This window comes from Haliaeetus albicilla, chromosome 22 (assembly GCF_947461875.1).
Source record: "Haliaeetus albicilla chromosome 22, bHalAlb1.1, whole genome shotgun sequence".
Classification (NCBI taxonomy): Eukaryota; Metazoa; Chordata; class Aves; order Accipitriformes; family Accipitridae; genus Haliaeetus; species Haliaeetus albicilla.
The window spans coordinates 8,775,712-8,799,395 of NC_091504.1; the positions used below are offsets into that span (position 1 = coordinate 8,775,712).

General features: G+C 41.8%; 1 protein-coding gene across 2 annotated transcripts in view; it reads right to left on the reverse strand.

Moving 5' to 3' along the window:
* The window catches only part of XPO6 (exportin 6), a 55,755-nt gene that overhangs the window by 28,755 nt on the left and 3,316 nt on the right, over nt 1-23,684 (reverse strand). For both annotated transcript variants that reach the window (XM_069809656.1, XM_069809655.1), the window contains exons 2-6: nt 10,201-10,291; nt 8,709-8,821; nt 5,385-5,582; nt 2,575-2,734; nt 2,086-2,163 (exon numbers count right to left, since the gene is read on the reverse strand). In XM_069809656.1, the coding sequence (XP_069665757.1) occupies nt 2,086-2,163; nt 2,575-2,734; nt 5,385-5,582; nt 8,709-8,821; nt 10,201-10,291 (640 nt within the window). The remainder of the gene's footprint in view (nt 1-2,085; nt 2,164-2,574; nt 2,735-5,384; nt 5,583-8,708; nt 8,822-10,200; nt 10,292-23,684) is intronic.

Genomic DNA, 23,684 nt, shown 5'->3' on the forward strand with positions numbered 1-23,684 from the left:
TTTAACATGGAGAGAGTAGTTAAGGCAGAGGACAGGAAAAAAACACAGAGAAAGTTTCAGATAAACAAGTTTGTACAGGCAGGACCCAATGAAATTAAGCCTGAACTTCTGAAAGAACTGTCAGTGTAGTCTTAATTACTAGCAATTATCTTGAAAATACGCTGTGTAAGAAGTTTGTTTGTTTTCCCTGAAAAGGGAGAAAGGAAAGACCCAGAACAGAAATGCAGTGTACTTTCACTTTGAGAAATATGATCTCAAGTCACAAGGTGAATGCACAGGTGGATGAAAAGCTGCCTCAGCACAAGCACCACCCAGTGATTCACCAAGCAATTGAGAGGACTGACAATCAGCCCAGAATTTGTTCCACTGGTTATTTTTTTTATTACAACTCTAGACAACAAGACAGATTTTCTGGGTTGCATTAATTTAAGTTACTAGCACCTCAGAACAAACCAGTGTTAGTTTTTCCCCAAGATAATTCTGGAACCCGCTGTTCACAGTGCAGTACCCTCTCCTGCAGACATGGCCTTGGACGTGCCTGCATTAACCATCACCTTGCTAGCATTCAGCTGGGCTCACCGAGCAATTCAAGCTGTTTTGTACAAATACAGCATCATTTTTGGCCACTGAGGCACTTGCCACCAACAGCTGATACTAACATAAATGAGCTTTTTACCATGGAAGACCCCAGTCTTACTCAATGTCACATCAAAGTACTGAGGCTCTTGCTGCCAGGGTGGGTGAAGCTGGCACTCCTGCCCTCTCCAAGCAGCACGTTCACTCTTGCCAAGTGATACTACAAGTTTTGTTCTTTTCTGTTAATATTTTTTCTCCAAACTTTTGCTAGCTACAGCAAAATCCACCCCCCCCCAACCCAATTTCTCTCCATTTAAGTTTATGTTTTGTATATAAATATAAAATTGTCTTAAGCTCTTCTACAGGAAAGCAGCACTTGAAATTCTGCTCAAACTTAAATGTGAAAGTTTTATCACTAACCAAAACATTAACAAAAGCTTATCAAGGGCAGCTGTCTTAAACTGACTAGTGCAATCTGCCCACAAGGAAGTAATCTGCAACTCAGTTAACTGTTTGAGGTCCCAAAGACAAGTGAGACAAAGGTACCTGATACAACTGTATTAACTTACAGAACACACTGCACCAAGCACACCTCGCTATCAGTATGACCCTGGAGAAAGAAATATCAGATCCACAAGTGTTTCATCTTCTCCCTATGCACAACCAGGTATTACAGGTTTCCAGCCCCTAAGCCCTTCTTTTTCCTTGTTAAAAGCAGACAGAGCCAAGATCAGACAACATACTGATTTCACTGCATCATGGTATTTCTTCTTGCTTTGTTTTCCAAGAAGCACGAACAAAGACACCACAAATGCTTGGGTGAGCTGAGTGTAACAACAACCCACATTACAGCAAGGCACAAGAGAAACTGGTAGTCATCAAGATCAGTGTTATGTCTGGGGTGACCCTATAAATCTAACCCCATTTAGCCTTAACAGAGTAAGTGAAATGTGTGCCAAATACAAGGACATAGAAATATATTCTCTATTTTGAAGGTAACTAAGAAATAGATATGTAAATTAGATCAGATAAACACCCCCACAAAAGACTAACAGGAATAGGTAGAAAAAAGTTTCACTATATATACACAAAGTCCTAGCCACCTTTTTTTTTTTTCTTCAGTTAGGGCTTCAGTTTTGCCCCACTCCACTCTGGCTTTTGATGCACTTACAGCTGCAATTCATAGAGGACAATGCCAACTCACAGACATTAAGAGCATTTTGCATTGACACTTCAGAAAGCTTTTTGCCATCTGAGGACAACAAGCAGCTATATGTGCACTTTTCAATAAGGCGGCATTTTCAGCGGGGCATCCCCTGGAGTGGAAATTGCTTCTTCGTGTAAGGTTTATCTTTCTGACCAGAAATTTGTTGGCTTATGAAAAGCTCTAGAAAAGGCTTATTACAAGAGGTTAGGAAGGAAGTAATCTATAGAAGGAAGGAATCTATGTCTGATATTGCAAGCTTAAGTACATGGAAATAATCATATTGTAGCTTTAGCCATCCTTACCACTTTCTCCTGAAGTTGGGGATGGTGGTGGAGTGGCAGCAGTAACACTGTGTTTGTCCCAGATGCTCTCCAAAATACCTGGCCAAAGAGATATTTTTCAGAACAGCCTGCTAAAACACAGATTGATCTAACAACCATACTGGAGACTGCAAGATAACTTCAGTAGAACACACCTTCAGTGCTTTGACAAGGAGCATTGTCTTCTCTTAGTGAGCCCAAAGAAATTACTAAGTCCTTAAACACACAATCTCAATCCCTCTTCAAAAAAGGGAGACATACATAGCTGTACAGCTGGTCTGCTATACAAGCTTGTTTCATAGTCAGCTGACCCAAATGCCTAAGGGTAGTGTTGAGTGTTTAAACTGCAGGAGCAGCCACTATATCTCCCACACGTTGCTTCACTGAACCCAGAATGTGCAAGCTTGCTAGCATCTTAGGGATGGTGAAGGAGGACATTTGTTTCAATGCTGCAAGTGCAGTAACTCGTACCTGTGAGGAGCCCAAGCACTGTTTGCACCTGGTCTAGGAGCAGCTTTCGTAGCTCTTCTTTCCGGGCTACACTGAGATCTTCCCGTGGACATGCCAGTTCTTCCGAAGTAGTTTTCAACATGATCAGTCCCAGAGGAGTGGTCACAGGAGATTGAATTAACTGACAGGAAAACACATGAATGCAACATGTGATGACAACATTCTGCAAAGCTATCAGCTGACAAACAGGGGGTTAGTAACACTGTTAGCAGTTTACAAGTGCTTCAAGACTGAGGGAGTATCATTTCCCACAGTTTGGAACGCTGCATGTTGAGGGCAGAGAACTGCAAATATTCGATTTCCTGAGACATTAATTTACGATGTTGCAACAGTTCAAGTACCATGGGAATCCTTGGGGTTTCAAGAGAGCTTTCATAATGTCATTGCACACGTTCTCTGTTCCAGCATGTTTACCAGTAATAGTTTGTTCCTTCTGTTTACTGTCTTCTGCTGACATCATCACTTCTCAGAATTGCCTCAGCACCAGCGGTTTCACCACGTAACAGGGCTGCCACTGCAGCCACGCTCAGGTGGGGAACCTGCACCATCAGCTGAGCAGTTTTCCATTAAAAAGCCCATCCCTCCCCATACAAAGAGCTGCAGCCAACATCGGATGGCACAGGAACACAGTTAAGGGATGCGACCTCTCCTTGTACCTGTATTGCCTCTGAAACTGGAAATCACATTTACCCTAAAAAAGTGACTTCTACCACAGACAGAACGTGCAGGAACCAGAGAAATCAATGATTTTTGCCTTCATTAGCCACTGGGATATTAAAGACACATTCAAGTGGGACAAAGTTTTATTTTCAGCTGAAATTCAATGCTGCTCTTCTCTGTTGACCTGGAACATCCAATGCAATTTATGCTCTATTCCCTCTGGGAGAAAAAGCCTAAAGCCAAGCACAATTACCACAAGTAATGCTTGAAGTCATAAATTCTCTAACACAGGCTGACCTTGGTCCTAATCTCCTTGACCCACCAAACTGGAGACACGCTGAGTTAACACTGCTAAGGCCACACAGTTTGGTGAAATATGTGGGAGAAAAAGCCATTCTAAAAGCTCTTAGTCTAGATGTAAGTCGGCTTTCAGAAAGGAAGCATGATGGCACAGGAGCAGACAGCTAAAAAAGAAAATTAAATGAAATACACAACTTGTTAAGTCTCTTTGCAGCTTACATCTCCTCTCAGAATATTTTCTGACAATACAGGGAAGTTTAGCAATACCATGCACTGGCACTTCAGTAATGTTAAACATATTTCACACCTCTAAAGAAGTAGCACTTTCTACGTAAAATTATTGGTTTTGCATAATGACAATACAATAGTCCAAGTTACTTTTCTCCTCCACCCCTCCAATGGTTCAGTAAAAGTTTTAGAGACTACTTAGAGTCCTGGGATACAAGTTAAAGAATCAAACAGTTGCTTCAAATTATCTCACAAGAAAGTCTTGAGAGAGGACTCATCTGCAACTCTAGAAGCAAGTCATCCTGCTCCTGTGCTCCTCTTCTTTATTTTGAGGTCTTGAAGTTCAGTATTAGTGTTTTTCTTCCACTTTTTCTGAACATTTTTAGAAAGTGTCTGCTATAGAAATTAATTTATGGGAACAATTCCCTCTGAAGCTGAGTTCACAGGAAAGGCTTAAGGAAAAATAGATACCCAAAGTGGGCTCTGCAATCACTTAAGATAACTTCCACAGTGCTCGAAAAGCAAGTAGAAGCTCAAACTCAATTGCAGATCCAGGTGAAACGAAAGCCAAAACTGTAAGTGTAGATAGTCGTCTCAGAATACTTATTGTCAAATTGACAATTCAGGAAAAAATTGCAGCATGTTGCACTACATGATTACAGAAAGCTATTTGAAAAGAGATTACAACAGTTAGTAACAAGCTCTGTATGCCAAGTTAGCATTTTTTTGTTAACTTTGCAATTAATACTAGATCCATTTGTCTTAACAAATAAACTCCTGACCCTCAGAGACTTTGATTTTTTTTTATTTTTTTTTTAAATAACTGCCTTGTGGCTTATCTGTGGGCATAGCTGCACTCAAATCGTGTAATTATGTCAGCAGAAAAAGACTGTGCAGCACTTCAGTTTACACTCAGCTTCTTTAAGCCAATTATGAACAATTTTAAGAGAACTGGAAACAAAGTGCTCGAACCAAAAGAGGAGGTTTGCACTGGCCTAGTTTGGCTCCAGCTGCAACGAGCTGTTAGCCTGGCTCAGGCTTCACCGTGGAGATACTGAATTACAACCAACATTCAAACTAATGGCATTGTCTCAGGCAGGATCCTCAAATACATACTCTAGCCTTCCTGCAAGAGCCCTCTTCAACACTGCAACAACATTCCATTAGTAACTTTACATGACGAGGTGCCAAAGGTTTTAGGGTATCTTTGGCTATTAGGTGAAAAATCTCCAACAGCCACATTCAGAAACTTCACTTTTGAGAATCATTCAGTGATGCATCCATAGTTTTACTGACTTTTTTCTTTAAAGAACCCACAACCCCTGCATTTTCAACAACTACTCCTAAATCTTTAAAATTCAAAGCGCAGTTAATACGATTGTACCTTTGTCAAAAATAGAAAGAAATGTAACATGTAGGAAGCTAAGGGTTATTTTCAAAAGTAAAAAAGAAAAAAGGAATTTAAGAAGCAACTTTTTTTTTACGTAATTATTTTATCTTCATCAAGGGAAGTCACTACTCAAGAAAACAAAATAATGTCTCTCTGTGAATGAAACCAAGTTTTCCCTTTAGAAACTTCTTACCTGCAAGATGTTAGTAAAAAAGTCATGGTAGAACATTGGCCAGTCTTGCCGGCCAATATCCACAATGACTTTGCAGAGTTTGTTCCTGATGAAGTAAGGCAGAGTTTTATGGTGAGCTAGAAGGAGCTTGGGCAGGCAGCTGCGGATCTCCATTTTGTCTTGAGATGGGACCCCAAGCCACATCTTATTGATTAGGTTCTGAAAAAGAAACAGACCTCCCAAATGAGCTCATCTTAGACATGCTTCACTAAGTTAAACAGCAAGAGAATGTGGACACATAATGCAGGTACAGAGCACCAGGCAGAGCTGCTGCATCTTATGCCCCGGGATTGCCAGTGCCTGCCACAATGCACAGGCAGGGAAAAGGCTACAGCTTTCAAATCTATCCAGGCCTCTCACTGACCAAGCCTGGTCAGTTAAAAACTTAGGCATCTATATTTGACGTAGTTCAACCTTCTCTGCTGCCACGGGCAGACCTGTAGATAAGGAAACAAGCAGGTATTAGCAGGTTAAACAAAAGATGTTTCTCTCTTGTTAGAGCTCTGACACAGGCTCGCTGAGCAAAGAGCTGAAATTTTTTAACTGCTCAGCAGTCCAGTACCAACCCTAACATCTTTAACAACACACAGAGGTGAGTGTGTGCAGACTAAGCCAGGCAGAACAAGAGCAGCTTAATAAAGGGCAAACCCTGCACCACTAACTTAACTTGGAATAAGCTTTGCTACCTTACGGGTACTCAGGCAACCAAAGACAGTGATGGCTCAAGCTGCGGAACAAAACTCGCTGAGCTCATGTCTTACAAGCCGCACAGTGTATAGGGATGAGCTCTAACAAAAATCCCAACCCCCCAAGCGTATCAGATTTGTAGAAGCCCTCCAACACTGAAGTTTCACAAAAGATGGGTTTCAATGCCCCAGAAATTGCTACCAATATCTCTTTGAATACACCATCATTTCTATTAACTGACAAGGGACAGCAACCAGCACATTACCATTTTAACTGGTTTTGGGTCAAGCAGAACTAGTTGGCATACATATCAAGTATTTCCACTATCTTTTAACCCTGGACACCTAGATTTTCCCCTTTAAAGGGGGAAGCACAGCTTTGTATGAAGCAGAAAAAAAAAAAAAAAAAGAGAGGAAGCAAGTTTGGTTTTAGATGACTCTGATGCCACCTGGGTCTCCTGAAGCCAAGCTGGAAGGTCACCGTCGGAGTGACTGCCTTGCAGTGACAGAGCACCACTTTAACAGAAAGCTTTTAGTCCACTTAAAGCCGGACAAAATCCATAAGAAGGCAGAGTTGCAAATTGCTTTCCTGCCACGCTACAATCCCATTTAGGGGCTCTGGAGCATTAGGAGCTGAGCCTCTCAGGATAACTTACTGAGGAGGCCTGCTACAGAGGCAATGTCTGTGCCCAACTGCAGCCATATAGCTTGGAGAACCCAAAAGCAGGAAATACTGCAAAGGGGTTTGTTGCAGAAAATGGAAGATTATTTATGATCAAAGCAAATCCAATTCACAGTACAGACATACTGTACAGAAGTGCCAGTTCAGTGTAGAGGTACAGAGGTGTATTTATACATTAAGTTCCCCAAAGAGGTTGCTTTTTGGGGTTTCTTGCACAGAAGATCCAGAAGTATTGCTTAACAATAATGACCCAACCAAACTGAGAGTTCCTTGATGCAAGTCCAGAACAAGAGTTTCAGAAGCCCCAATAAAACTGGAAGATGTTTTCAGCTTTAATATTCATGCTTTAATGCCCACTGAGTTTTATCCTACTCATTGGACCTAAAAGTGCAACCTTTCTCCACCTGTGAAATGTTTTTGGGAAGATGTTCTCTTTTCCAAAAGCAAGGAGAAAAAACGGTTCATACGGAAGGGGGCCCCATGAAAATTTATTCCAGATGCACTGTTAACTTCCTTGACATTCTAGGAAATGCAGCATTCTCACGAAGTTTTGGGAATGATCCTTGTGTTTATATACACGCTTTTACTGACATTCAGTACTCACACAGTTGAAGACTGACGAAGTTGCAGACTACAACAGCCTACAGCTATGAGGACCAGTGGAATGCACAGTGCTACAGTAGTTAACTTGATAAATTCAAGCTCCTCAGTGGAAAGATCCTAATCTCTCAGCTGAACTGTGGACTCATGTCCCTCGCTGTACACTAGGACAGTGATTTCTTTGTTCAGCTTAGTTCTGGTCCCAACTATTTTTTCAGTACTACTTTCCCACCTTACCCCACCCCGAGAAGCAGAGGCTCAGGAATCAAACCTGCTTTCCTCTTCATGAAAATTTGTTTAATTATTGCAGGCAGCTGCTGTGTGACATCCATCCCCAGTGCAGGGAAACACTCCCATACTGTTTGTCATGATTACCCCTTTTTGAGAAGAAGGCAAACCAGATTCAGTTTGCAGATTGAGTCCAGACTCCCAATGCAACCCCAGATATATAAAGTGAACATTTTAAGTGAAGAAGTCAACACCACCAGAGATAATTCGTCAAAACAACACAACTTTTAAGAACACCATTGTCTGATCTATCTAAAAAGTGGCCCATTGCAAAGGATATAAAACCCCTCTGATTTAGGAGCACAGCTCAGACTGCCAATGCAGCCAAGATCACAATGCAGAGGCCACAAACAGACCAGGGTGACATGTGACACTGACCAAGCCCCAGAATATCGTTAGGGAAAGACACTGCACTGGTCACTGAGAAATGGTTGATCAAATACAGCTGCTCACAGAATACTTTTGTTTCTTCCAGTAGATATACAGATCAATATTTAGGCTTTTAACCATAACTTTGTTCTTTTATAAATAGGTGAAGATTGGGATGTGGTCTCCTAAAAGAGACCTTGCCTCTACAACTAGCACACGAGCTTGTGGGATGTAGTTCAAGAGCATCAACCACAACATGTCAGAAAAACAAAAGCAACTTTGTCTTCCCTCTTAGCATTTAAGTTTGCAGTAGCTAGTAGCAGGTAATCATGCACATATTTCTGACCATAAAAAGAGTATAAAAGCAATAACACTCTTAAAAGCATTGTGCAGACAACTCAAGCAGCCTCTGAAACTGTAGGTAATTTGTACTTAGAGATGCCAGGAAATTAATTCTTCAATTTGTGTACAAAGATTCATATTCTCCTACTCTTAGCCTGCCATTAAGCAACCTCTCGAGGAGAGAGCAATAAAAGCATCCTTTATCACCGTACTTACTAGGACTGCCATTTTAGACAAACATTTTCAAATAAAATCGATTGCCATATAAAACTGCATCAGACAGAAAATGCACTAAGCAGGCAACAGTACACATCTTACCTCAAACACAGTCAAACTGTACATCATTACATAGTCATTTCTTGTACTTGACAGGAAATAGAGGCAGAATCTCCAGGCTCCTATCTGCTGGGCAAAGTTATTTAAAAGCTCCTCTGAAAAAATAAAGTATTAAAAAACGACATTAAAATTCTTAAGCTGTAAACAAATCCCTAACAACGTATACTGATCATACAACATCACACTGAGCATGGACGAAACCCCATGTTCAGGGAATGACTTGAACAACCTGGAGGAGGGAAAAAAAAAATATAAAATCACACTCCAAAGTATTAAAAGCAATCTAACAATAGGCTTTAATGAACACAAAATAGGTATGTCATTCTAGAATACAATTTTGATATAAATACTACACCAGACTAATAGCTGAATATTAAAACAGGTCACACAAAAATTATATTACAAGCATTACCATTTTATCTATAAAAGCCAAATGTCGGGATACCTGGTCACTGTGAAAGACTAGAAGTACTTCAGATCACACACAGCATTATAAAACACCCTTGTTTTAATGCAATTGCTCCAAGAGCCATTGACTTTGTTGTAGTGCAGCATATCAAAAACCTCTCCAAACACTCAGGTACAGGATTTGGTCATCTCACATCAAGGGACTACATACCAAATGCGGCAAAGGGAAAAGCTGCAAGGGCTGTTTTACAGGCTAATCAAATTTAAGCCTTAATCAATCTGTTTCTCTCCTGCAACTTAAGCAGGAAAACAGGGGAGGCTGAAGGCTTTCACCTTTTTCACAGATGATCTCCACAATAGGGAAAAAAAAAAACCAACCACCTTGCCTAATTGCTTATTCTTTATTTTACCAGATTTCTGGGAGTTTTTCATACTGATCATACTTTTGGCACTGAAGTTAGAGATGGCAGAAGTTTGAGTATAAAAGAAAACTGCCTATTTACAGCCATTAACCACTGATTCAAGAAGCTAATCTAGAGCACATCTAAGATCTCTGCTGGTTTTCACAACGACATATTTAATAACACCAGCCAAAATGAAACCTCACTGTTTATTCCTACTTGTCATTTCACATTAACTAGGACAGTCTTCTGCTTTCCCTTCTTAATGCTAAAGAAATCCAAAGCCCACGCCCCATCTCTAGGCAGAAGGTAGAGGTTTTCCAGGACATGCAGTCCAACAATGTACAGGCAGAAAAAAGGTAATATCCTTCTCCTACCCTAACCAACTTACTACCCTTGATAAAAAACTACATCTCCATGCTCACAGCAGTAGACAGTTACCAACATATTAATTATCTATAGGACCTGCCATGGGATATCTGAAACCCAAACTACATAAGCCTTTACTTCAAGTTCATACATAAGCAGGAGAGGCTAAGATGCGAGTTTGGTATCAGATAGAGCACTTTCATGTGCTATATTTAACATAACCAAGTCACCTCTGCCAAGGTTTGCAGGCAGCCGAAAGCAAAGGGGACCATCCTTTAGAAAGGGCATGAACTCACCTATCTCGCGTTTCCGCTCATTCGTTGTGCAATTGTGGAAAAACTCTGTCATTAGACTCTCCAAAGCCCGTAGTGAGGCCTCTTCAGATGCCTGGGAACAACACATAAAGGAAAGAGTTAAAATATCATTCATGTCACAGATGCACCCAAAAACCAACAAGAGCACAAAGTCCAGGTGGAGGGCAAAATAATCTGGAATTTAAACTACTCATTGGTGTCAAGTAGCAACAAGATTTGTCCACTGCAAGTGAAAGCTTTGGACATGAAGGACCATTTGCTCAGCTGCATTAACTAATGAAAATAATACAAGAAGTTTCCTTTTTTTTTTCTTTTTTTTTTTTGTGGCATTTAGTAATTTCAAGTTAGCTCATCCTTGTCAAATAATTCTCACAAAGACAGCAAGTTCAAGTGAAGATACTTTCAGATGTTTAGAGATAATAAATACAGCAATAGCACAGGAAGCATGAATTTTGAGAGGACTCCTGACACCTATTCCTGTCTTTGCCTCAGTGTCACACTGTGCCACACTGCCACCTGCACCAAAGGTGCTCAGGAAGTGGCAGCTTTAAAGATTACAAAATTTCCAGCACTTTGAAAAGCAATATACAAGTATTCAGCTATTTGATTCAAGAAGAACGTCCCCCCAACTCCAAATTTAGCTTTTATTATAGAATTCATTGGTTATAGCTCAGTGGTTTTAAGTCCTAAAAAAAATTATCAGAATTAGCATACAGACATTGCAAAGTCACTATAGTTTTGCAAGTCTCTGGAGCTGGGATGATTTTATTCTAGTAACAGCTCACCACCGAGCTTAGCCTCTCTAGCTGTGCCACACTTCCCTTATGGTCTAAGCCTGATAATGGATAGCCTTAGACAACAGTACTGCTACAGTACAGACCATGCCATTAGTCATTCCTCTAATGTTTTCAACACATGCTATCAATAATAAATACATCAAGATTCAAGCCCCAGTCTTCCTCTGCACAGAACCAAAGTAAGCCATTAAAGAAAACTTAAAGTTCTGCCTCAAAACAATAAAAACAGAAACAAAAACCATGACCGGCAGTCTTCTGCAAAGAGATGAGCAAGTGAGACAACGTGCAGAAACACTACAGGCTTCTGCTAGTTCCCATTTCCATGTACAGCAGTTTCCCCAAGGACCACCACAGGGCCAAGCAGCAGGAGACCCTCCTCAAACAGCCTGGGGTTGGATTAACCCCCCAGGAGAACTGACTCAACACAACAGCGTGGGAAGACATTCAGCTCTGCACTCCAAACATGGATGCTCTGTAGGACACCATGCATTTTCAATTACTTCACAAAGGAATACTGAATTTCATCCTACCTCTCCTCTTCCTTCCCCCCACTTTTTTTTTTTTTCTTTTTAACGACCTGCTCTAGAAAGCAAGGACTGTTTTAGCAAGAAACATTGCTAGTGGGAAATTGGCTTAAAATAACCTACAATTAAATCAAAGCCACTTTGCCAGCTTAAGCAAGATCAAGCACCCGTTATCACCTCTTTAACACATTTATACATGGTCTCTGCAAACAATCCCTTGCACTATAAACTTCCCCTTGAAGCCGGCCAGCCCTTCAGCCACCAAATAGTCTCCTCCTCCTGCCAGTCACCATTTCCCACATAACAGCAGCATTGTGGAGAAGAGACTCATTTAAAAAAAAATATTTGATGGAGTCCTTAATGGCTTTAGGATATAGCCACGCTGCCATTTCTATGCATTTCGTTCTGGGACATTGCACATTGTTGCAAATTCCTCCCAACTAGATCCAGGCATACATATCCAACATTTTTGTAAATCCCTGCAGTTTATTTCTCTGCTGCTCAACACGGAGTAAGCCTCACCAGCAGTTTCTGATGCCAACCCCCCCCCCGAAGAGGAGTTTCCAAACGTTGGGCAGATCAATATCATGCAAATTCTCCGTAAGAAGCACTGCTCTCCCACTCCACCCCTCCACCAGCCAAGATCAAGATCACCTCAATTCACAGAGAAGTGTTAGCTCTTCACATAGGAATGGCAGGGCTCAATCGTTTTTGGATAGTTAATTCAATCCTTCTTTAGGAAGAGTAGTTGAGATAACTCTTGAATCTTGGAAAAAAATTGACTTATTTCCTACTTTTGGAAATAAATTGCAGAGTTCTTATAAATCTCAAACATCTGACATGTCCTCCACTGACTTCAAACTAAGATGTTGAAGATGACAGAGCCTACTCCTTAATAAAATAATAAATAAAAACACCAGCTTCACAATGTTCAACGCATCAAAATCAAAAAAGAAAACAGAGCACAAAGCAAGCATTTTATGTAAAAAGCCCAGGCTGGCCAGCATCCAAGGCCAACCTGGCAGAAAGAAACAGCATGACCTCCAAGACTGTTTATTCTCCTATTTGACTTCTCCTGGCGGTTCCGGACGTTTGGCCAAAGGAAGGTGGAGTAGCACAAACTGTCTGAAGTAATCAAAACTCAGCCCAGGACCCTCTGCAAACAGGAGAGCCTCCCAGGTCTTCCCCAGATGCTCTCTGATGGCCACAGCAAGCACACCCCCTTCTAGCTATTGGCAGGACTTAAAAAGGTAGCGAGCAGCGTTCTGTATTTGCTAATGCCTTTGGGTATTCCTCAAGTTAACCGTTCCTGGAGCGTGCGGTAACCACCCACCTTTCAAGCAAAGGCTCTGATAACTAGGTCATTGAGATAAAGAGGACACGTGCTGTTGGAGAGCTGCAGAGGAAATTTACTGTACCTATATACAGACACCCCAGAAAGCAGATTATCTAGTGGGGCTATAATAAAAGTAGAGCTTTTGTAGGACCTGCGGCTGTACCTGTCTGTAATATTTCCAGCTGCACCTCAGTATTATCACTCACATTAATATGCAGTTTGCTTTCTTCTGGGGCTCAGCGTTTACTCTGCACTGAAGAAAAGAACAGGCAAGTATCACCAGGGTCTGCGAAAAGACGTGCTGATGAACCCTGATACTGAGCAGCAATGCATGGACATTAACGACTGCCTCAGTCCTGCACAGTCAGGACAAGATCAAACCCCACAGGCAGCCAGAACCAGCAGCACTCACTTCACTTTCTGTCTGGTCTGAAATTCAGCCATTTGGGTCATATGCAAATTTCATGTTTAAAGCTTTTTAAGGAAAGTCATGAAGTCTGGACCATCATTAGCAGAATTTAGTACAGACTTTCTGGGTAAGGGCTGGCAGTTTGCCTCACCTTCATGAGGCATCACAGAACAGTCAACTATTAAACCAGAAATACTTCTTACTGATTTTCACAAGCGGTAAAATCTGACCCCTCCACCCCCAATGTCTCAGGCTACTCAGGGCTGGATCAAACTGCCAGGAAATGCTGTTTGCTCTCTTCTGTCAACCATTTAGGAAAAAAATACTCAAGTCTATGAATCCCATTTGCAGAGCAGGTAATGTCAGCTTTTTACCATGAAAACCTTTGCAATTCACTAAAAACAGTCACGGTAAGATTTGACATGCCACCATCCACACGGGCTCCACTGCTTCCGACTGCCCAAATGCTATGGTTGAGCTCAGACCTGCAGGCTCTTGCAGGGAGGATCTCAGCTGCCAGATTCAGCAGACCCTCCAGCCAAAGATGATGTCCTCAGTCACAGCTTGGTTAGGTGAAGAAGTTAGTGATACATGAAACTAAGCAAGTAGGTCTAAATGCTGGTACACCAACAGCTACAGATACCTGTGTTCCAGTAGGACATCCATACTTTGACCTAGAAATTGTTTCCAAGACAGCATCTCGGTCATAGCCGGTTCTCCCCAAAACAGGTGCTGTCATCTGCTGCTGTGCTACATGGGGTCTGTGCTGCATGGGCAAGCGTCAGGTCTGTCCCAAGTCTGATCTGAGCATGACTTGATATGGATCAGGGCGAGAGAACACCACTGTCAGTCTACATCCTTATCATCCCCATTTTTGCCTCATTAAGTTTGCTAAAGGTGTTTCATTAACAGTTATCAAACTAGAACTAGTTATCAAACTAGCTGCTTACTCATACCATTTATCTATGAACTCCAACCTTTAATAGCAGTCTCACACAACCAGCAAAATGACAGATTCACAGCTGAGACTACAGCTTCCTATTTTGACAGAAATTACAAGATTTGCTACCAAGAACCTGCACATTCTCCATTCACCAAAGAACAAAAATGATGTATAAAACCTGGATCTACCAGCTGATTTCAGGGCTACCATTCAATTATATTTTAAGATGTATGAGCCATTAACCGATTTCTGTTGATTAAGGAAAAGAATACTAATAGCTGCTAACTTACTGCATTTTAGACTGTTTAAACTCCAGTTCACTGCACCTCAGTAAGGCTCTAAAGGAGCAAAATCTTTGTACCTTGCTGCTTAAACCAGGACACCATAACAAGTTCAGTTTAGCCTGTAGCCTATGACTAAAGCATTCCGGTAGGACTAGTTACTCATCCAACTCTGGCAAATAACAGAGGAATGACTTTTGGATTGCAATTTAGACATTGCACATTTACTTTAATAGAAGATACAACACTAATTTTAGTTTGCATAGTACCTGATCGTTCTGGAAGATATGAAAGTGCTTTATAAAGCTATTTCAATTTTCTCCAGAAGTGCTTTCATTTAGAGTTCACTTTGTATCTTTTTACTTTATATTATGTTCTCTACAGCGATTGTTTCTTTTAGAGGAAAGCTCTTCTCTAATGCTTTGCCATAAAAACACAAGCTGTTAACCTTTTAATGTTTGCTATTAACAGCTCGGTAGAATATCGATCATACAAACGATGCTCTAAATACGGCAACTCAGGCTGATGACAACTGTAAGAGGAGGGTTATGTCTGTTGACTTTTTTTCTAATGTGTTTGGAAATGGATATGACTCCAAGACAAGATTAAGGTAATCCCTCCACAAAGCTTTTTTTAGTAAGATGTTAATTGCAGCTGCAACATTACCAATGTGACTTCAACAATCCTTCAGGCAGCACCAGAACACCTTCCTCTGCCATGGAAAAATGGGGTTTACACCACACAAGTGGAACCTTAAAAACACCTCCTTCAGTGACAGGTAGGAAAAACACCTGTACCGCTAAACCCCAGAAGCCCTTACTGCCCCCCGTAATGCCTCTACTCTTTATTTAAAAGAGAGGGGGATCTCTTTCTGTTAGGGAGTTATTTACCCCTCTGCACCCCATCACGTTTTTAATTCAGACGCCCACTCTTGTTCCATCCCTCCCTTCAATACCTGCACTGCTGAAGCACTTTTCACACTGTATCTAACACCCACCAGCCCATAAAACCTCCCTACACCATATATTGGTAGCAAATGAAGATAGTTTTCCAGCACAGCCCTGGCTTCCTAATTTTTTGGAGCCTGCTTCTACATCCCCTTCCTACCCACCATGACTCCTACCATCACCAGCCCTCCTTGTTATCAAGCTTTGGATCTTACCACATTTTACCCAGCTCTGCTAAAATGAGTATCAGCTACATCTACCAGCTTGTGCTCGTAATGGGCAACTCTTCCAGGAGAGAAGTGACTGCAGGAGAGCACACAATGCAAAACCCTGTTGTTTTAAGTGTTCCCAGCAGGAATTACTATAATGCCACTGACAGTGCATAAGATTAAGAAAAGAGAAAAGAAAAATCATGCACACACCACAATGGCAGCTGCTAGTATAAAATAACTCATCATCACCCTGCCTTTGCTAAATTACACTGTCCCACCCTCTTCCACCTCAGAGCCTTCTGTTTCCAATTTTGTGCAGTTACTTAATAGTACAGGTATAACATATGAATACAAGCCACTACACTTCAGCTGCTGAATTTTCTTCCATTGTATTTTTTTATTGTTGTAGATAATTTTTAAGGAAACTCAGTCAAGACTAATTTAATAATACACATACCTTACATGCATATGTGCCAAGGTAGTAATTTACTCATTTAAGAATTACCAGGACATCTTTCAGAGCCCCTCCCTGCCCGAGCCTTAACATAACATGATAATGAACATGTAAATTAGTAATTACACTCTCAGAAAGCTTGTGGGTCATTTCAAGCCTGCTTGTGTGGGTCACAAAAGCCCGCCTTTTGCAGCTATCAGCAAAGCACAGATTATTATCACCACTTCAGTGAACCTCTGGAACAGCCTTGGGTCGGTCACTCAATGCAGTGAAGTTCATGAAAAGCACAGCATTATTTTTAGCAACAAAAGCAGAATTATGAACTGTTTTAAAAAAAGTCGTATGACACCCAACACATCCTCTAGAAAGGATGAATGCACACTACCAAGAGCCAGAGCTGTGCAGCTCAAAGGCAGTGTTACTTACTACATTTAATCGTTTTCAACTAATGATTTTAGAAGTCTGGGCTTTCACACTTATTCCCAAGGTCTCCTTATCAGTATAACTCATAGAGGTCTTAAATTAGGAGACAGAATGCAGACCCTGCAACATACGTGCTCCCTGGCAGTACACTGCTGATGGTATCAAGACACAGCTCAGTCTTTATTCTCAGTTTCCTTGTTGCATTTCAGAGATGTTTTTGTGGTTTGATGAACCGAAACTAGACTCAGCTTCACCCTGTGCTTTGAGAACAGTTCAGGCTCCTGGTGCCATTTCAAGAGATCTCCTGGCTGCAGAATACAACCCGTGTATCTGGTTCATTCGTTTCAAGGGCCACAACTTCAGCAGCTCACTAATGAGATGTAGATTTTGCAAATTCATTTCTGTTATACCACAATTTAAGCAAAAAAATCTACTATAAAAGTAACGAATTACTGATCTACCTCAAGGTGATTGGCGGAGGAATAAAGGCACTACGTTACTCTCAATCTCCCCGCTGTGATGAAGCTGATGTCCAGCATCAGAGCTGCTGAAGGCCCTTCTGCCTGTACAACTCGTCACTTCAGAAATCCCAGACTGCAATTCAGGAATCAATGTGTTTTATTTAACCATCAGCTGAAGACTAAGAATGACCACAGGCTGAACACTACAGCGTGGAACAGGCTATGGAGAGCCAGCAGTGATAATCTGATTTCTTGAACAGGATAAAGAGATCATCTTACCTGTAAACACTGCCGGCTACACAAGTAATCAGGCACCTTTCTGAATACCTAAGGGATCTTATTTCTTAAATCTTCTTGTACAGGCAGGTTCAGTTAACCAGGCTTCAGGTTTTAAGGCTGAACTTTGACTAACAGGCTCAAGTGTCCGAGTCTGATTCTTTCTAAACTGCTAACTCTTAATCCACGTAATCAAGTCCAGTATCCAGTGTGTCCTCCACCAAGCATTCCATGTTTGCTTTGCTGTTTACAAAAGATGCTCATTACATGGAAATGCAGCAAGCATAGAGCATTAAAATTCAACACCTAGAAGTTCTTAGAAACCCACCGAAGGAATAAAATAATCATAGCAAGCTGGCATAAGCAAAGTAAGATTTAGACACAGCACCGTTACAAGCCATGCTCTTGCTGAGGACAAGCACAAGAGCAATTTATGGGCCCCTGCCACCCAGGGAAGGCAGGCTGGTCAAGAGACAATGACTTGCCCACTGATTTACTGCAGTTTAGCTGCTGGAAAAGACTTAACAACACATTATTTCCCCAAACAAGTAGCTGCTAAAACAATGATACACAGATGAGAAGTGCAGAAGTATCCAAAGCAGACTACTCGAGATCCATATTTGGCATCATACTACTGCCTATCACCATAGCACAGGCGTCCCAGGTGGGTATAGGTGGTACTAGGGTCACTTTTTGGACTTATGACTTAACTTTGACAATCCAGGTACAGTCATTAGACTTTCCTCAGCAAGACACTCAGTTCAGACAGCTCTCTGCTGCTGTCCACCAACTTTTTAAGCCACCACTGACAACGAATTTTCAGTTTGGGTATTATCAGAAAAAACAAGCCATTAACTCACAGTATGCTCTTCAGACGGACACCGCACAAGGTTGATCATCAGCCAAGAGTGGTCAGCTGGGCACAAGCCACTTTCTGGATGATAAAATACTGCAAGGTGACTCTGGTTCTCTCCCAGAGTACAGAAATAACTTAAACTCTTCCACTGAAGTCTAGGAACTCACATCTCTGAAGGAAATTTCTTCCCCCCCCCGCAATCTGTATTTGGGTCCATCCTTTCACCTCACACTCTCCCTTTGCTGGGTTCCCCGGAATGTGCCACGCTTCAAACCAGCCTGCCACACCTTGGAGGGAGATCCCATCCTTTCCTGTAAGGCGATGCTCAGGCAGGGGCTGCGGGACCACGGTCACAGGGTACAAATCACTTCCCTTTTCTCTGCATAAGCAAATCTAAGCTTGCACAAACAGGACCACAGGACTAGCCCAAACAAATACATGCAACTTAACTCATTGAGATAACACTTCCCCTGCCATTTTAGGTGAAGTAACCCGAGTTTTAAAAAGGCAGGTGAGAAAAAGATCCCAAGGCCATACTATTTTGGACACAGGTATGTCAGGGGGACGGTATTTGTGGAGGGAATAAAAAACTCCTTATAAAAATTATTTATAAAAATAAAAAGGTGGTAAGAAAAACGCTTGCATCTTCTTACTCAAATGGTCCAGAACAATCAATAGATGAGCAGCGACATGTAAAATGAACTTAGAAAAAGTATAAAGAATGGTCTTTTTAGTTGAAGTTAGTTTTAAAAAACACACCTATCTTCAAGTTTTAAGTGAGTCTTCCTACAAAGAACACTATTCTTGCTCTTACAGATGGATATTTGACACTTAAAAATGCTAAAAAGCTTGCTCCTCACCACTTGTTCAAATGTGGCAGCAACTTGACCAGAGAGGAGACTAGAAAAAAGGTGCATAAGTGATAGGAGTTGTAAACCTGGCACGCTTGCATATCAGCAGTAAGCTGTCCAAGATGCATTAACAGATTTTTTAAAAACACTTCTCAAATACTTTACTGTCTGCAAAGCTGCAAATAAGCCCTTATTTATCTCAACCTACAGACAACTCACAGTAATACCCCGACAAACAATCTGAATTGCAATCGTAACTTAAGGAGTCTCCGACACTATGCACATATGCAGAGTTGGAAATGGAAAGCACTAGGACAAGCAAAAAAGAAAGCAAACGTAAGAAGAAAAAAATTATTCAGCATATTTCTTAAAGTGGTCCTTCTATTCAGATGCAGCTCCATCTACAGAAAGGCAAACCCCCGCTGAGATTTTACCTGCGCTGACACATCCGAGCTGCTCATTTTCCATGTAGTTCTCCAACATCCACTTCTGCCTGGCAGGATTAAGCCCATTACCTTGGGGAAAAACTTTCCCCAACACCACACTACGCAAAGTGACATCAGTGCAAGGTTTATGGTAAACCTGGGAGAAGGATTATACCTTACCCAATATATTACACCAGCCACACCCAATTTCCAAGGAGGTATGATTACACTGCACGGTATTTTATAAAACCCTCAGCCCCCTGACAAAGAGAAGAAAAAAAGCCTGTGATATTGCAAGTTTAATTCCTGGCAAGAGCTTTAAAACTTGTGTTGGGCACTTAAGAGTGTATAATGAAACTATCATGGATAACACCATGGGAATAACTCTACAAGACTTTTTTTTATTATTATTTTAAATGTTTCCAAAGTACAGCACATGCAGGAAGAACATCTAGTCCACTTAAAGAAAAACAAGATCTTGATATCTGTAATGCTTCTGCACTTTGGGGTATTTCACAACAGCAGTCTGCTTCTCACCCTTGCATCTCCTGCAGCTCCAGGCCGACACAGCTATCTGCCCTGGGACAGGGGGCTCCGATAGACCAACACACAACTAGACTTTGGTCAACATGACCCAACCCACTTCATCAAGCACCAGCAGGAAACAAGAAAAAGCAGCTGAAACTTTGCTGCAAGTTGCTGCAAAGCAGCCTTTTTCCTCCTTCACTTTTCCCCCATCACAAAAACTGCTTCTCCTGTGCTGCTGGCAGGATCAGAGGAGCGGCTGGTGCAGCCCTCTGCCATGGACGGAAGCAGGAATAGCCTTGCTCCTCAGCACCTACCTTATACTTGCATGTCAGAGGTTATAGGCCATGGATCACATCATCCTCCTCTTTTTTTTTTCCTCCATACTGGCAAAAAGAAAGCCAAGGAATTGTAGAAAATTCAATCTTATCCCCCATAAACAAAGGAACAAATCTAACCACTACAGAGTTGCTCTCTACTGTATCCCTTCCAGACCTCGATTTTAAACACGCTGTTCTTTGACACCAGCTACTACTCCAGGAAAACAACGACCGAGACACACTTCAGTGGAAGAAACTGCCCTCAATCCCAAAGAAAAGGACTAGTGGTATTGCAATGCAGAAGAAATCTGTTGGTTTTACCCATGGAAGCAGGAGAGAATCAACCAAGCACAATGCAGATTTGTCAGACAAAATTATCTCTCATAAGGAAAAAAAAAAAACCAACCCAAAACACTCTTTCCTCTAGAAGACTGCATCCCCTGCATTTAATGCCGACTTTGGCATTCTGACAAGCCAGTATACAAAACAGATGAGTACGCTCCTGTCTCAAAAGGGGGGACAAAAAGAAATCACGACACTCCCTCTTAGGAAGAAATTCATGCTGCGATATTTTGTTACAGCTTTAACTAAGTCAAACCACTAAAAATACACACAGACTTGCAGACCCAGCCACAAACTTGGAGATGCTGAAACAAAAAAGATAATTTGGAGCGTGAATGCAAAGTACTGGGAAATGGTAAAAGAAATGTAATTCTGGGCACGATCCCCAAAGGAGAGGGATCAGGGAAGACTGGGGGGGAGGGGTGGGGAAATTAAGAAATTTGTTATGTTGCTAGAAGAGCCTGAAACACTTCAGGTAGAGTGAAAGCTTCCTATGCTGACTGTAAATAAAAAACAGAAACGTGGATAAAGAAAGGAATAAAACGTGTGGGAAGAGGAAGCTAAGATTGGAAAAAAAGTTGCTTCACCACAGAAACACCTTTCATAAACTGTAGGTGCTCCTGAGCCCAGGCTTGGAGAAGCTGCACCATTCCCAACCTGCCAGAGGCTCTCACCAGATGACCCACTCCATTTCTGAGCACAGAAATAAAACCCAGGGGCTGCCTGGATGAGTAAGCAACTTCTTGAACATCATAATCAGTAGGGGAAAAAGCCAATTACTTCTCCTCTACCAAACTTAAATATTTACACTTTTGTTGGAGCAACCAGACATTCACAAGAGAACAGCCACATACTACACACTTTACCTCTATAAATGGTATTCTAAGCATCTTATTTTGACAAAACAAAGCTGGCAAACACCTTATTTTTTTTCTCCAGAAGTAGAAGATTGCCATGTTAACACCTGGGATGCAGAGAAGGCCAAGGCAGCAGCGACCCAAATACATTTATAGTTACTAACAGGAAATACTGCTGACTGATAAAGGATATTGATTTGGAAGGATTTTAGGACTCATTCTATCAGACAGGTATCAGCCTATACATGTAAAAGCTACATTTTTTTCTGCTTTGCATATCCTAACGCCCATTAAGAAATATAACAATAGTAATAGCAGCTCCTTCTCCCTGATCTAAATGGCAACACCTAACAGCGTGCATTAAAATAACCAAACAGAACACAAATTCCTTGGAGCTTCTAGGCATCTGCACACTGAGCGATCTCTTTGCAGCGCTGAACCCCACTGCATGACCTTAGTAGTACAGGCACGGTTTTTATGCTTCTCTACTAAAATAATCCCAACAACCAACACTCATCTATCAGCACACTGCTATGATCATCACCTAGCAGAAAGAGGCTTTTTGAGCTAGTTTAGTAGATCTTGAGGCTCAATAATTTTGCCTTAATACCTTTTAGCCCATCTGGAGACAGTGCTGCCGACATTTAGCTACCTAAGTCTTTGAAATACAGCATATGTACTGTAGTTATAGATCCTGAAAGGTATTATGTATAACCATTCCACTAAATTAGCTATTTTCTTCACAGAAAAAGCTTTCATCCTTCACAGCTATGCTTGAGACCAGCTTTCCTGCTACAAACTCAGTTCTGATTCCCCTTTCTTCTAACTCTGCCAAAAGGGACACGCAGGTTCAGCCTTCACCCAGGGCCACGGCAGGCAGATGCTGCTGCCGAGGGTGTCACAGCAGATAGAGCTGCCCACCCGGCCGGTGGCTTTGCTACAGAACTAATAAATATGTGAAACAGTTCACCAGCATTAAGTCTCAGCTCCCATTTAAAGATTTAATAAAGTGGGGATAATAACGGGGCACAGAAAGTTATGACGTGACTTGAAGGCCAAAAAAAGGAAGCCAGATGTTGGAGCTGAGGCTAGAACTTCGAAGTTCCTATTCTCTTGCTTCTCTGCTCAGTAGAGTGAGTCAGAATGGTTTCAAAAAGGGTTTACTTTTATTTTTAAACTACGTACTTTAAGGGGATATACAGAAAGCCGACAGAACTTCAGACTACTACACCACAGCGGTCTAGTTTTGATGCTGCACATCAGCCAGCAATGTCGGAGCAGGCACTGCCGGGGGGAGGGGACAACACACTCCAGCTCCCTCTTGGTCTCAAAAACCTCCCCATCAAGCAAAGTGCTTCCTGCCTGCCCTAGCACAGGCAGCACGCTCAACTTTACCATCTTCTCTGTCTCTTGGTATGGGAAGACATCCCCACAGCTCACCTGCTTCAGGACCAGGTGGCAGCAGCCCAAACACAATTTAAGCATCTCTAGCTTGGGATGGGACAGCCAGGCAGAGGGTTCTTGCAAAAGCAAGAAGCTGCCACCGCTGCTCCTGCCACAACAATGTCCTCACCCACCTGCACAGTAGACATCGGGAGTGGTCCCAAAAACACAGGACTGGATCACAGCCCACAGACCCTTCCAGCCTTAGGGCCACCAGCTGAGCTACACTGACATACATAATAAACGTGAGCTATTTTGGTAATTCAGCAGCAAGCTCCCTGGCAACCAAGAGTGCCAGAACAACCTATGGCTCACCAGCATTACCTGGCTAGATATGCTGCAATCCAGACATACTTTATTCCTTAGCAAACGGACGGCTTAAACCATCGTCGGGTCTCCAAAGGAAGCTTTAAGTCTAAGAAAATGACAGCATTTACTGCTAAAAAAAAAAATTGGAAGGTGATAATAGGAGCTATAAAATAAAAGCTAGGATGCTACTGGGGAAAATTTAGAAAGATTCAAGCTACACACGCCCACTGCCTACTTCCATTTTTGCAAGCTGTATTTGCTTCATGCAGAACAGGGACACAAGCTTCTTTGGATCTGCTGCTGCTACTTCTATTGTCTGCTTCCCACTTCACTACACATTTATGAGGCCTAGTGATAACCTGAAAGAAGCACGACTTGTTTTGTAACTAAAGCCAACATGTTTGAGAAGCCTGTCTGCAGTTCTCTTGACTGAAGGGTTGACTTCATATGACATCTTTAAATCTGATACCTAACA